This window comes from Solenopsis invicta, chromosome 4 (genome assembly GCF_016802725.1).
Source record: "Solenopsis invicta isolate M01_SB chromosome 4, UNIL_Sinv_3.0, whole genome shotgun sequence".
NCBI classification, from domain to species: domain Eukaryota; kingdom Metazoa; phylum Arthropoda; class Insecta; order Hymenoptera; family Formicidae; genus Solenopsis; species Solenopsis invicta.
Window position 1 is genome coordinate 21837958 of NC_052667.1, and position 14330 is coordinate 21852287.

The window sequence follows — 14330 nt, forward strand, 5'->3', positions numbered from 1 at the left end:
TCGGCTGTGAATTATTCATAGTATTCAAATGCCCGAGATTTTAAATATTCTGATGTTCGAGTAAATATTGTGTTTCACATATTAAAAGAATTCTTCTGTAATAATGAATTAATAAAATTTAAATAATCCTGTATAAAATTTTTGGCAAAATACAATTTCTCTGCATTAGCTTTCCCAGTAAAGTTTATATTAATTATTAATTTATCAATATACACACAATTAATATTTATTAAATATGCTGTGTTAATAAAAAATCAATTTTTTTGTAAATCAACAAATAATATTACATATTGCGTACGCAAGTACTCTTTTAGATTACAAAATATTATAGTACAATTTTTTTTAGATAATTTAAAATCTGATTTAAATGATTGAAATTGTTCTTTTCACGTTTTTCTCACGTTTGACGTAAAATTTAATATTGGAGCTACTCTCCGTTAGCTCCACTTCTGGTACAAAGTGTATTTTCTTCTGGCACGTCTCGAGTATCTTCCTCGCCGCTTTTATCACGCGCGTATGCCGTAATGCAGTGTCTCTAGTAGTACGAGACAAGGGTAGTCTTCGTCTGACACGCTGCAACATTCATTCACTACGTAGCGGCATTCTTGTCGTTCGTTTAGTTCGTGAACCTTCACGAAGACTGGTTGGTCACATGTTTACGCAACAGGTTTACGGGCGTCCATATTGTCCAAAGCGAGGTTGAAGTATATCCCATAAGAGTACGTGAAAAAAATCGATATGGACTCGCAGGAAACCACGAACAGAGTGGCTGAACCTGCTTCGGGCCATGGAGAAACTATGGTAAGATATAAGGAGATACATAGAACGAAATACAATCAACGATCATTAACAAAGGATTCATATTTTTGTTCTAATTCTATATTCACTATGCGATCTATTTAATTCTAATAGATTAATAAATAAATTTGATCTTGATACGGGTAAAAAATTGCGATTTTTTTGAAAGAATAGTGAGGGTCTTTATAACGCAAGCATAACGTCGCTCGTTGCATCCGTCGAAGCGAATGAATCGCGATGGAAGTTGAGTCGTTCGTGGCACGATCCCATAATGAACTGAAAGTAAAACGGTGGCAGGCACGGTAAGACGTCACCGACCCGCATTATCAAAAGATCGATAAACTCAGGGCCACGATTTCACGAATTTCGACTCCCGTCTGGGAACTGTAGTTCTCTCGTGGTTTCTACATTGTTATCGTAGAACGTTTATACGCTTTACCGTCGTACAGATTAGCCCGCAACACGAAATGTCGCGTTAGGAACTAACAAAATTGAATTATGAAAACACTGACGTTGGAAAAACAATCGCTAACGTGCGGCGTTGAAACGCAGTCATTTAAAATTGATAACAAGAAAATCGATGATGCTTTTGTATCTCAGAAGTTATGGGATTACACAGTTAGAGGATGACGCAGAAAATTGAGTCAACGTCTGTAGGCTCCCAATTTGAAGCGGCATAACAAAAAGATCGATGGGACTAAGGTCAAGGTTAATACTGTCGATCACAATTCGCGCCAATAAGCCTTCGGTTTCTTTACGTTCCAATATCGCTCGAGATTAAAATCGGTTTGTAATCGCGTCGCAAACGTTTTTAGTGCCAAACTACGCGTTTGAGATCTGACTACATATCGAATTAAGGTATCATAATTCATTTAAATCTCTGTAACAAAAAGAAGATAAAATCAACGTTTAGACAAAGGCAGGAAACTTAGACTAAATTGGATATATATTAATTCGTTCCGACTACCTTCGAACAAGAATAGGAACAGGTTCACGTTTCAATGTCAGAAACGCCAACAAACGTAATCTCTATATTCGTTCACGACGATGAAAACTGCTGGTTTAATCTGATGATGATTATATCAGCATCTCGAAAATTGACGCAAGAAGTCAGACTTCTTCTTACCTAGGGAAATAAACTTTTTTATAATTTAGTTATATCGCCCAATCTACGGTGACATTTTCCACAAAAAGGTCTTTTTACTTTTAAGTTTTCTAAGATGCTTGTAACATTATTGTCACATTTGAAAATAAATTAATTTACTTTCTTGATCATGATATCTTCAATTCTTGCTTTTTAATCTAATTATGAAGCACCGCGGTCATATAAGTATATTTGACTAGGACGACATATTATTAAATTGGGAAATACAAAATATCTAATATTTCTCTTTTTAAATTAAAAAAAAATGAATGAACTTATGATGTAACGCGAACATACCAAAGAAAAGAACTATTTCCAGGCTCGTCTGTTCTCTGTCAAATTGACTTGTCATAACAGACTCACCGACGAGTACACATTTCCGCACAGATGTACGCGACACGTGCTATTCTTCCGCAGGTGAAACCAAACGTTCCTTTGCCACCGCAAGGATTTCAAGCCCGACCGCAAGGTCCTCCTCCGACTCCCAGAAATTCGATAAATAATGGTCCCGTAGGCGCACCTCGACCGGGACCACCATTACGACGATTGGATAGCCGTTCTTCTCTAGGTCCGCCGCCAGCCTCGGGTCAGTTCGTGCAGCTTAGGCCTTACAGTCCGCCGAGACCACCAGGAGGCTCTTTCCCACCAAGGGCACCGCAGCCCGGTCAGCTACCTCCGCAAAATCCGCTATTACCTCCGCATCAACGTTTCGTATACTCTCCGGGGATTCGAGGTCCTCCGCCGCAGGGTGCAGGAGGTCAACGGCCACCCTTTGTTGTTAATCAACAGGCGTATCAGGCGCAACAGCAACAGCAACAGCAGCAGCAGCAACAGCAGCAACAGCAACAGCGAAGCGGCAACGATCCGCGATTTCAGCGACCAGACGTCGCGCCTCCCCAGAACGAACCGCGGCGACCCAGTCAAGAATCCGTCTTTCCGCGACAGTTACTGAGGAATGACTCGTCGTTGAGCCTGCAACGACAACAGCTTTTGTCAAACGAGGAGATCAAGCAACCGATACGACCACGCATTGTCATCGAGAAGATGGCGGATATTAATGAGACCGGTGTTGATAAACCGGAGGGTTATCTGCAGAGAAAGAAGTCTGACGTTCGCGAGAACGGCGAGGATGACGACGACGACGTCGTGATGGATAACAAGAAGTCGCCGCGACACATTGACGATGGTACTCCCGAGGGACTGGTGAACGGCTCGAAATCGCCTTCAACCCCGAGGAAACTCGATGATACTAGTAGACCCGAGAGTCGACCGGGTACGGCTACTATCGAGGATAAAATGGAAAAAATGGACGACAAGCAGGACGTACCCTCAAGACCAATTTCTGCTAACATCGATGACACGGCGACGCTCATTTCTCAAAGCAGACCATCCTCCGCAATAAATAATGATAGAGAGGAGCAACTGGCTGATAGACCGCCATCGAGCAAAGAAATCAATGCTGCATCGACTCCTCCAAAATCTTCAGACAATTCGCGATCTGCCACTCCGTCTCATTTGAATGCGCCTCAGAACGCGGAACAGGACAGAAATTCAGATAAATCACGTTCCAGTACTCCAGCCCGACTGGAGTCGCCTGGAAACACGGAACGAGAATCGACTCCAGTCAAGACTCCGGATAAGTCGCGTTCGAGTACTCCAGCCGGTTTGGAATTGCCCGAAAATGCGGAACAGGAATCGAGAACACCTGAGTCGAAGACGCCAGATAAGTCACGCGCGAGCACCCCGGCTTCGCAGTTGGCGCCGTCTCCGAATGCGGAGAGAGAGTCGGAATCCGCGGCGAGAACGCCCAACAAGTCACGTTTGAGCACACCTCAAGCTGAAATAGAATCGGGCGACAACGAGGCCTCTGCCGAGCCGGACAAATCCGCCGACAGCACTCTACATGTGAAAGACTCCAGCAGACCAGCGTCATCGTTGAGCTCGGCGAGCGAGAAAGGCGGTAAATCACCGAGATCTCCCACGACACCGAAATCGCTCGAGAACGTAAAGGGCTTCGACAACGGACAACAGAGAACGCTGTCTTCCGGTAGTAGTCCTCGATCACCGAAATCACCCGTTGATAGCGAAAAACAGACGGAGGACGGGAAGAAGAGAACGTCCTTCGTCGAGGATTCCGCCGAAAAAGCGGACAAGACATCGCCAGTGAAGCCCACCACTCTAACAGTTAAAACTCCACGCGAGCAAACACCGGATGACGAGAAGAAAGCTGCTGAGAAAAAAGGTCCTTGCGTGCGAACGCGCAAATTGAATAAGACAAAACAGATTCTGATTCATTTGCTTCACAAATATTAATTTGCTTGCAATTCATGCACTCGCCTCGTAAAGATTCAGAGGAGCTATTTTCGTCCCTTCATCCTATATAAAAATTCGATGTAACAAGATAATTTAAGAAACAAGGATATTTTATTTCTCTTGTAGAGTAAAATTAGATTTCTTATTCTTAGGTCTCTTGTTATTAAAATAGAATATTTTAACGATTATTCAAAGCAAATCGATGACGTTACAAAGAACTGAACTAATATCTAATCTAATTCTATATTCGAGGCTCTTGAGACTTTGCTTCGGTGCAATTCTGACGTACACATGTCTTTAACCGATTATTACAATGTAATCATATATTGTTTTTTCTTTCACAGCGATCCAAAATGGTAGAGCAAGAGAATCGGCTAGTGGGGTGAGTATCTTAAATTACATTTATATTTGTCTTTTCCTTTTTTTCTTATACGTTGTATAAGATTTCAGAGAATATTAGAAATATCTTTTTTCGATAAATTAAAATTGTTCCAAATAGGCAGCGAGTAGAGACTCCGATAAAAGATCGAACGCCGGATCGCCTACAAAATCCACTAAATCATTGCCGCGAACTCCCGACACACCTACGTCGACCTCTGAAGATAAAAAGAGTAAGTTCCTTATTTCATACTGGTTTACGAATAAGTTAATCTATAAGGTACCTGAGTCGAATAAAGCAACACTAAATAAAGGCCCCTTTTTAATTATTTAAAAACATATGTGCTAAAAGATGTATCATGGGAAGTGAAAAGGGGGGCCAGAGAATTAGGACCAATAACGTATCTGTTTACAAAAAAGACTTCGTGACAAAATACGTGCATTGCCTTGTTATTCGTAATCACATTTGAAGGTTCAATATCAGAGTTTGAAAAAAATTTTGTTTTGCTTATTGGAATATTTTATACGGAAAATACATTTTATTTGAGTAATAGAAATAAAAATTATCTCACTTAATTATATGTCGATATCCTTATAAATAAATTTAAAAAAAAGAAATAAAATAAATGAATGGGTCTTATTCGATTCAGATACTTTACTTCGCGCGTAGATAAAACCCAACTCACGCCGTCAACCCTAAGGCATTTGATTACTATCATAATATTTTTAACGTTAGCCTTCATTTCATATGAATATAATTGCATCTCTTTTACATCGCTGAGAAATCGGACTGAATGCCCTAGAAAGAATTAGAGTAAGAAGAACAATGTTTAAAAAAGTCATATTACGTTGACATAGCGTATGTCCAAACAATCTTGTGTCTTTTAATTCTGCAGAGCTACCGATGAACAAAGTTCAAGTCGGCGCCGCGCCTTCCCCGAACCTGAAGACTGTACGATCGAAGATCGGTTCTCTAGACAATGCGAGTTACAGGCCGGGCGGTGGCAAAGTGAAAATTGAGAACAGGAAGCTCGACTTCAGCAAAGCGCAACCGAAGATCGCCGCGAAGAACGATAAATACATACCCAGCGGTGGCGACAAAAAGGTTGATCCCTTAAGATCCCGGTTGAAAATTGGTCATCCCATAAAAAAATTATTTCCGCGTGAAATATTTCTTAGAGAATATTTCTGATTTTTTTTTTTTTTTCAATTTCTGTCAACTACGAAAAATAACATTGAAAGTAGAAAGATTGAGAAACAATACATGCCGAGCATTACAAATATCAAATCCAATTTCAATCACAGATCTCCCAAGTGAAACTTCAATGGAATGCCAAGTCCAAAGTGGGCTCCTTGGAGAACGCAACTTACAAACCGGGCGGTGGTGACAAGAAGATCGAAACAGTAAAGCTCGACTTCAAGGACAAGGCAAAGCCAAAAGTCGGATCCAAAGAAAATGCGAAGCATGTTCCTGGTGGCGGTACTGTCAAGGTGAGATCCGTCGAAATCCTAGCTAAGTTACATGTTTGCAACTTGTATTAATAGTTTAACCCTCCGCAGATATCGCTAAATTTCACTGCTTTAGTTAGACATTGAATGTCACTAAGTTTTTCAAAAAGTTTTTAAGCTCAAAAAAATCTGAAAAAATTCTGTAATATTCTTTCAATATTTAAGAGAATACAATTTTACAGTTATTCGATCTAAAACGTGTCTTACTGTTTTTATACACGCCTAAATTTGAGATCGAATAATTCAAGATCGAAAGATTGCCTGGGTCCTGAAAGACCCACGATGTCTGCGGAGAGTTGAAAACGTTTTCTATTACCAGTTATATAAATTTTCGATTTTATTAATAAATCTTTCTACTTTTCTGACTCTTTTGTACAAGCAACGTTGAATGAGATTTTTGGCTAATCAAAATTCTTAGTTTTAATTATAAAGTATCATTTTGATTCTAACGATGCTTTAATTAATATTAGCACGGTCATGCCATTCTTGCATCAAGCAATTAATCCTGAAAAAAATTATTAACATTATTTATTGCATGCATTTACATGTATGCGTTTACATTAGTAATATTAGTATTTTATCTTTGGCATTTCATAATAACTGAACGAAAGAGCAACAAAACTATTTACTTACTGCTACAGAAAGTCATTACATAAGTTCTTATCTTCACGTAAATATTTTTTGACGACTTGTGCAGATGGCTGATTCAATGACAGAAGCTTAATTGGAATAGAATCCATTAAATGCAATGCTCGCTTCGTTCATTTTATGTCACTTCATTTTATGTCACAAAAATATCCGAGATAATTACCCAGTAATGCGCTAGTTCAAATTTCATTGCATGCGGAATGCTGGCATAGATAGTAAAATATACATACATACATTCATATACATATATGTAATACATATTTCGAACGAAGTTATTAACTTCGAATTAGATTCTAATTAATAGAAGAATGATGATCCAACAAGGAAACAGCTATACGTATATTTCAACGATTTTAAAACAGAATTAATAATTCCAAGTTGCACTTCGCCTTGCAGTCCTTAAAGTCATTGGACTTGAAATTATTAATTTGATTTGACGACAGTCCGAGATTTTTAGCGTAGAGGAACATTTGTCGATTCGTCAAGCGCAGCAGAGCATTAATCTCATTAAAACCCGAATCGAAAAATCTCCTTGTTGTCATGGGAAGCCGCAAAAACCAATTGCGCAGCTAATTCGTACACGCATGTGTTGTCTATTGTCATTATTAACAAGTCATTGTTATTTCTTGATGTTCAGTCCGCAACTTCACCAAAGACACCGCAGGAAACGAAGAACGACGTAAGTATATCATATAGCTAACGAAATGGCATGCTAATTACGTGTATCACGTGTCGCTTTCTCTCTGTCTTCTTTACTCCGGCTCTTTATCCATTATGGCCTTCGTCGTCTGACATCATGATTGAAATTAATTTCTCGTACTTCATCAAAATCGCGGAGGTAAAACGAGTAAAACGAAATCCCACTAACGAACGGCTGCCTATATATCGCGTACATCGATATTCCTACGCTGGAAATTACTATTTATAATCAGCGTGATGGATCAACCGGTTTACCTCCACGAGATACGAAAATGTGCTTATCATCACTTTGCAATAAAGTGGTAAAGTTCTATCTATATCGCCGGATATAGACGTAAGTAAGATATACAATGGATGAGAAATTCTAGCATGTGTTTCTGCATGTTTCCAAATTTATTTATACTCTAAATCAATTGTCACTTCCGTGCTTTTAAGTCTAATTTCATTGACGAGCGGATACTGCAATAAAAATATCTTATTGGAACAAAAGTTCTCGCGTAGTGTTGTTTGAGTGAAATTCAAAAACAATGTTCAGGTATTTGTACATAAAGTTATTTGACAGTAATGTGTATCGTTATGAACTTTTGTAACATTACCAAGCTGATATTATGTGCTTATTCGATTTCGTGAAAGAAACAGGAAAAAAACTTCTATTTTTAGCTTTTTGTTTTCACTTTCCTCTAGCCGCTTATCAAACGTGGTTTTGTTAACGAATAAATAATACCGTTCATTTTCTCGTTCATTTTCTCAGATCCCGACGCAAAAACTAGACATCAAGGCCGAAAGCAAGATCGGTTCGTTAGATAACGTGAAGCACAAGCCGGGCGGTGGTGACAAAAAGATTTTCAACGACAGAGAATATCTTCGGCAGACGAGTGACCGTTCCAATGTCGAGAGCGTGAACGGCAGCGGGTCCCAGGTACGTTTCTTCGCAAAAGTAAAAGTCTTGAGAATAATCTCATCACGAAAGTTAAATATAGACTTCTTTCATTTGAGAATTTTTGCACGTGCAGAATTTCTGACGTGCACTACGTGAAGAAACACTTTGCAAGAACGAAAAGTTCTCTAATAACATTACTTCTCGAGATTTTTCGCATTTAATAACTGCACCTACGTGCTTAAACACGCGCGTTGCATGCGTATTCGCAATGCCATACACAGCACATTTAAATATTGCATTGATAGATAAATAATATTCGAAACGTTGTATTAATTCATCTTAGAAACTTTTTCAAAAATTCTACGATAAGTTTAGTTTCCGAGTTATAGAAATCCTTTATTTGAAAAATATCGAAAAATATAACATTTCTGACCGCAAGACGGAGGAAATTCTCTCTTAACAATAAAAAAAACAGTCATTCGTTCATTATACTGATTTTCTACATTGTCCGAATTTATTTTTATGAGTACGAGTGACGCTTCCTTTTTTACTTTATTACTCTCTTTTATTATTCATATCACGTTCTCTATCGACTTGAACTATTTCTGCTGGTTGTTACCTTCGCAAAAATCCCGTCTGATTACGCAATTGTGGTTTTCATATCACAGATATTAAGGGTCATTACTCCTGCGCCGTAGATTACATTTAATAATATCGTTTGTTTATCTCTTTTTAAATCTCATTTGTAAAAAAAAAGTGAAAACTAAAAAAATATAATTTACAATTATATTTTTGAAATTAATCGATGTTGAAGAAATCGATTCTTTTACAATGCAGTATTCTTAAACTGTGCGCATACTAATCAGGATAAACCATATGAAATGAGAAGGAAAAGTTTTGTTTCATGGGAAAATCTTTTGAAAAGCTATTTGAATTTGATTATTAGAATAATTGTCTGTGATGGGACAACGGTGGAATGCTAGCCTGTCGCACAGCCTGTGAAAGGGGTTAATGTGCATTAAAAGGAGGACACTTATTTATCTATTTTTCTCAGTCGATTTACTCAGTTCGCAAAGATGCTGCGGGCTTAATCCTGATGTCTTATGCCCGCAGAGCCCCGTGCCTTCCGGCGCGATCACCGATTCCGGCAAGAACGGCCTGCCAGCCTCGGACGAGAACCTGAACCAGGAATGCTAGGTCATGAAAAATCGGCCGATAGATCCGCTTTAATTATATCATTTGCATGTGATTAATCACGTTTATCCATCTAACCCCCCTTTGGAGGACGAACGAGAGCTGTCCTCGCGCGATCGAGAAAATCATCGAGGCGTACGATGCACGGAACTCCTCGAAAAAAGAAAAGAAAGGAGCACCGCGATCAATATCTCGCGTCTACGCATGCGAAAAAAAATTTGCGCGACCGACGAATTAAATGAACTAGCGAGGCAATATATGTTATCGCGTTGGTTTGTTTTATCGAGTATATACAACGCGCGAGGTTCCCGCGTATCTCGCGCGCGTGTATTCACAGCAATTTTAGTTATCTTTAAGAGATAAAAGTCATCGACATCATGCGTTGCGTGAAAACTCCCTATGTCCACAAAAAACACGTATTTACGTAACGTAATTATATAAGTACGAGTATCATAAGGCACAGGGAAGGAGCGAAAGAACTGAGAACAATATATTTCACTTTGCTTTAGTATACGAACGAAGAAGAAACCGAATTTGAGAAATAATTTCCACGCGCATGGAAGCTCTTTTTAAGCGATATCTATTTCTATCGGCGATTGCATTCTCTCCCGTCACCATCCGTCTTTGTGACTTTTTAAATCATTGTGCCGACATTTCTCATGCGCCCTCGCTACATGAATGTTAATATTTGCGAACTATTTCGACTTTTGATACGCATTTGTGCCATAATCGACATTATCGGTGTATCGCGAAGTATAACTTAGCTCTTTCACACACAAATTCAACCTGTTTTAACGCATCACAATACGGCATAATCGCTTAAGAAGCTAAGGCAACGATGCGCGTGAAGACGACAAACGTATCGATAGAGAATAATGAAGCAGATTGTACAAATGTCTTCAAATATTTTATCGTCGATTTTGGGGAAACACGAGTGTAACGTACTTCCTTTATATAATTTTTAATATTGCTAACCGTATTCTATAATTTCGCGAATGTCTTTACTCGTATTACTTAACTTATCGCTAGTGTCTTATTCGCTTTCGTGTATCTGTAGAAGATACCAATGAAAGTACAAAGATCACACATCTCCGTGCGTCGTTATAAACTTGTGCAGAAAGAATGGTCGCGTCCTCTTATAGGGGGAATAGATTAACGCGCGTACATCAATTTCCGCATGGGGAAGTCTTAACATCCGACAATCCCCCGGGTACATCGTACATCGCATTTCCGAAATTATGTCACCGAAGGGGAAAACGTCATCCCGAATCGAATGAATCACGAACGACTATGCGTAGTTTACCGTTCACGCGAGCGATCTTCGATTTTCGAGGAAACGGAAGACTAGGCGGGCAACAATCGACACGAACGAGTAGTTGGGGAGCCGAGCGTTGCACCGACGTCGATTAATCGTGGATAGCTTAGCTTTGTGCACCATATCTACATTGCAGCCGCGAATATAGAAGGAATCGTTATATCTCAGAGCTTTACGCGCGGATTTAACAGTTATCCAGGATTACGCTCGGCGTGCAGCGAGGAACGAGAAGGAAAGTGCTAGAAGGACCGTGTAACACGCAAGTGACCCGCGACGCGTTCGCGCGTGACACCGTCAGGTACATCGGAGATCGATTAGACAGAGATTGCGGTCAGACGACAGGACATACGAGATATTCGTGTAAACCTTATTGTAGATACGTAATCGACACACATACACACATTGCATCCCACGAGCATATATAAAATTTCGCTGGTGCGAAAAAGAGGTGCAGAGGTGAAGATGATCGATGATGGTGAGGGTTCGTCAACGGAAAAGAGAGATCGATGTGATAGAGATTGCGTGCGGCCACGCCAAAAATAAAAATCTCTCACTTACGTCACTACACTACCTTAGGTACCTCGTGCAATTTACACATCGCTAAAAAGAGAAAGAAAAGGAAAGAGAAAGAGAGAAAGAGGTGAAGGAGATATGTAACACATTATTTACACTGTATTGCTTCCACATGGATTATTAAGAGATAATTTGATTCAATTAACGTACTGCGATATTTCACGGAGACAAAGAATGATAATTAATGTTTAGATCCTCGTAATTGTCACAAGTTACCACTTCGTACGAACGCAATAGTGTAACGACGCGCCCGCAGCGCGTCCTGGATTAGGATCGCTCTGGAGAGGCATTATAATAATATTTTTGTTTTTAAATTTATATCGGTTCTTTTCTGTCTCTCAACACCCGAACAGCATCCTTCTCCGATTTTCTTGCAGAGGAAGAAGCGGCTGCATCCCCTTTTATCTTTATAAGAATTTATCTTTATAAAAATATATGTAGAACATAATTATTTAGTCTCTTTATATAAACACCAAAGACAAAATGTGCAGCAGAAAATATGTATAATCGTCGTCACGCGATAGGTAACATCCAGGAGCAAGATTCTCTGATTATATTCTTTTTAGGGTCCACTCGTCTAATCTAATCTATTTAAACTTTTAATTTATTAACGTTACAATAAGAGCAACAACATTGTTTAAAAAAAAAAAATAAAAGAATTAAAAGTGATTTATATACTATTTGTAAATATTAAAATTTCTGCTTTCAAAATTAGGCGTTACATTTAATTCTCTTCTGTTAAACGGCATAAAAGAATGTATGCAGGTAGCTTTTCAAAATTAGATCTATTAAGATTAATTATTCTTTTTCATATCACGTTTAGGATATAACGAGCTCATAACTTAAATACCGTCTCAAGCACTAGAAACTCAACTTCGCAGGCTTGTCAGTTAAAAATTAACTACTTCGTGCAAGATTTACAATACGAAGATTTAGTATCGACGTAGGCACGACCCTGAAACTGATTCCTGCTGCAGTTTAGCACGAACGGTACTGGCAAACACGAATAGCTCCTCAGTCCTTCCTTATCGATACCCCTATCTACTAGAAGTATTTAGAAAACTTGCCATCCCTTAAAAAGGATAATACGCACAGCGTGTACTTCACCCTCACGTGCAATTCACTCAAGGTCCGCAAAGTATCGCTACCATTCACCGCCTGCCAATCAAGGTCAGTTTGCACATACTTATGTAACAAAGGGGTGCATCGAGTATCATAGCTCGCTAAAATGATCAATGATGACATTACTAGATGCACCTAAGTATGTTACTCATCTTATTTCATCGTTGAACGCATTTGGAAATAAATGATTCGATTCTCCCCAGATTCGGACTTCCGTGAAGGATGATTCGCAAGATGGTCGTTCGAAGATCAGCGACAACGAGATACCCCAGCCTCAACCGCCACCCTCGACGCCGACCAAAGTCCGTGACGTCGTATCACCCTCAGCCGTCGTGACGCCCCAGGCCGTTAAAAGCGGATTGGCCAGATCTCCGGAAGCCATGACGCCCCGAAAGCGACTCACGCAGGAAACGGGGGGTTCAACCCTCGCAAACGGACGCGCGTCCAAAACACCCTCGCCAGACGTGACGAATGCCAAAGGCACGCCGAAGGGTCGCTCACCGGGGAGGTCGCCAACTTCCCCGCGTCCACCTAGCAGCCTGCGCGTTAGATCCGCTGGCGACAAGTCCTCCCCTGACACACCTAGGAAATCATCCCCCGTCACACCTAGGAAATCATCCCCCGTCACACCTAGGAAATCACCCCCAGTCACATCTAGGAAATCATCCCCCGTCACACCTAGGAAATCATCCCCCGGCACACCTAGAATATCTCCCGTAACACCAAGGAAAACTCCGTCCCCCAAGGAGCTGCGTCTTCCGAAAATCGCGTCTTCGCCGATATCTCGAGAAGCAAGTTCAGCAGTTGCCGAAACTCAACCTTCAAAAATCAATCTACCGAAGTTGATCGAGCCGTCCTCGCAATCCGCCCGAAAGGCATATTAAAGCTATTGAATCAAAAACGGGCTTTCTAGTACTTTAGTACAGGGTGCCACAGACTCGTCGCAGATTCTCTCATCTGCGATTATTTTAAAGTTGAGCTTTTCTCAACAAAAATTTGGTTAACTGAAACTTAATTCATAATTTATAAATAAAACAACTTTTAATGTCAAATTAAGAAAAGAAGGTACATTAAAGGAGTCACAGTCTAGAGCATCCTGTTCATCTCATAAAAGTGAAAGTGCAAATTAATTAGTAACTTAGAAAAAATAACGAACTACACTTGCTAGAACAGATGTCTTCATTCTATTACTCTAATCCTATGTAAAGATAAGCTTTTTTATTCTAGGATTAATTTCAATCGAATGAAAAAGTTGGCTAAAGAATAAAACAAAATTCGAGACGAAACGGAACAGGAACTTGTCCTCGCAAGTCCTATTTTTTCAATTAAATCACGTAACTTCCAACCAACGTGTCTTCCATATGTGGAAGATTCCGTATATGAGTATCGGAAACAAACATTTCCGTTCATCAAATATCAAAAATTGACGTTATTTCTTAGTTACAAATAATAATATTATTTTATCTTATTTTTCTAAAGCAATTTCTCGATATATATAAACATTATAAATCGCGTGTAAATTCTTTAAAAAATGATTTTAATTGCTAATTATGAATTAATGACTTATATCTATACTAATGCTACGCACAATTTTCAAAAAAATATATAAATAAAAGATATATATTACGCAACATATAATTATTAAAAAATTGAATATTTCCATGTCATTGTGTGATAAATGGGAAACAGGTGAGAAAGAGGATATTAAAAAAAAATATCGACAAATAAAATATTAATATATACGGGAGAGAAATTTA

At 39.3% G+C, this 14330-nt stretch overlaps 1 protein-coding gene across 4 annotated transcripts; it reads left to right on the forward strand.

Annotated features, from left to right (window-relative positions):
* The first annotated feature begins 219 nt into the window (after positions 1–219).
* Positions 220–14306, forward strand: LOC105201483 (microtubule-associated protein tau). Of its 4 annotated transcripts, none has more exons than XM_026135318.2 (9): positions 220–801; positions 2360–4184; positions 4600–4637; positions 4755–4866; positions 5530–5738; positions 5939–6124; positions 7428–7469; positions 8241–8408; positions 12777–14306. In XM_026135318.2, the coding sequence occupies exons 1-9, from the start codon at positions 739–741 to the stop codon at positions 13455–13457; spliced, it is 3324 nt and encodes a 1107-aa protein (XP_025991103.2). In that variant the 5' UTR covers positions 220–738; the 3' UTR covers positions 13458–14306. The 4 variants fall into 4 exon arrangements, with proteins under 4 accessions (XP_025991103.2, XP_039303639.1, XP_039303640.1 ...); XM_039447706.1 differs by lacking the exon at positions 12777–14306 and adding an exon at positions 9483–11899 and having other exon boundaries at positions 289–801; XM_039447705.1 differs by lacking the exon at positions 7428–7469 and having other exon boundaries at positions 258–801.
* The last annotated feature ends 24 nt before the right edge of the window (positions 14307–14330 follow it).

Coding starts and splice junctions, on each gene's coding strand:
- LOC105201483 (XM_026135318.2), top strand. CDS start 739: ATGGACTCGCAGGAAACCACGAACAGAGTGGCTGAACCTGCTTCGGGC. Junction 4,638..4,754: donor CAAGAGAATCGGCTAGTGGG/GTGAGTATCTTA, acceptor TGTTCCAAATAG/GCAGCGAGTAGAGACTCCGA. Junction 5,739..5,938: donor CCAGCGGTGGCGACAAAAAG/GTTGATCCCTTA, acceptor TTTCAATCACAG/ATCTCCCAAGTGAAACTTCA.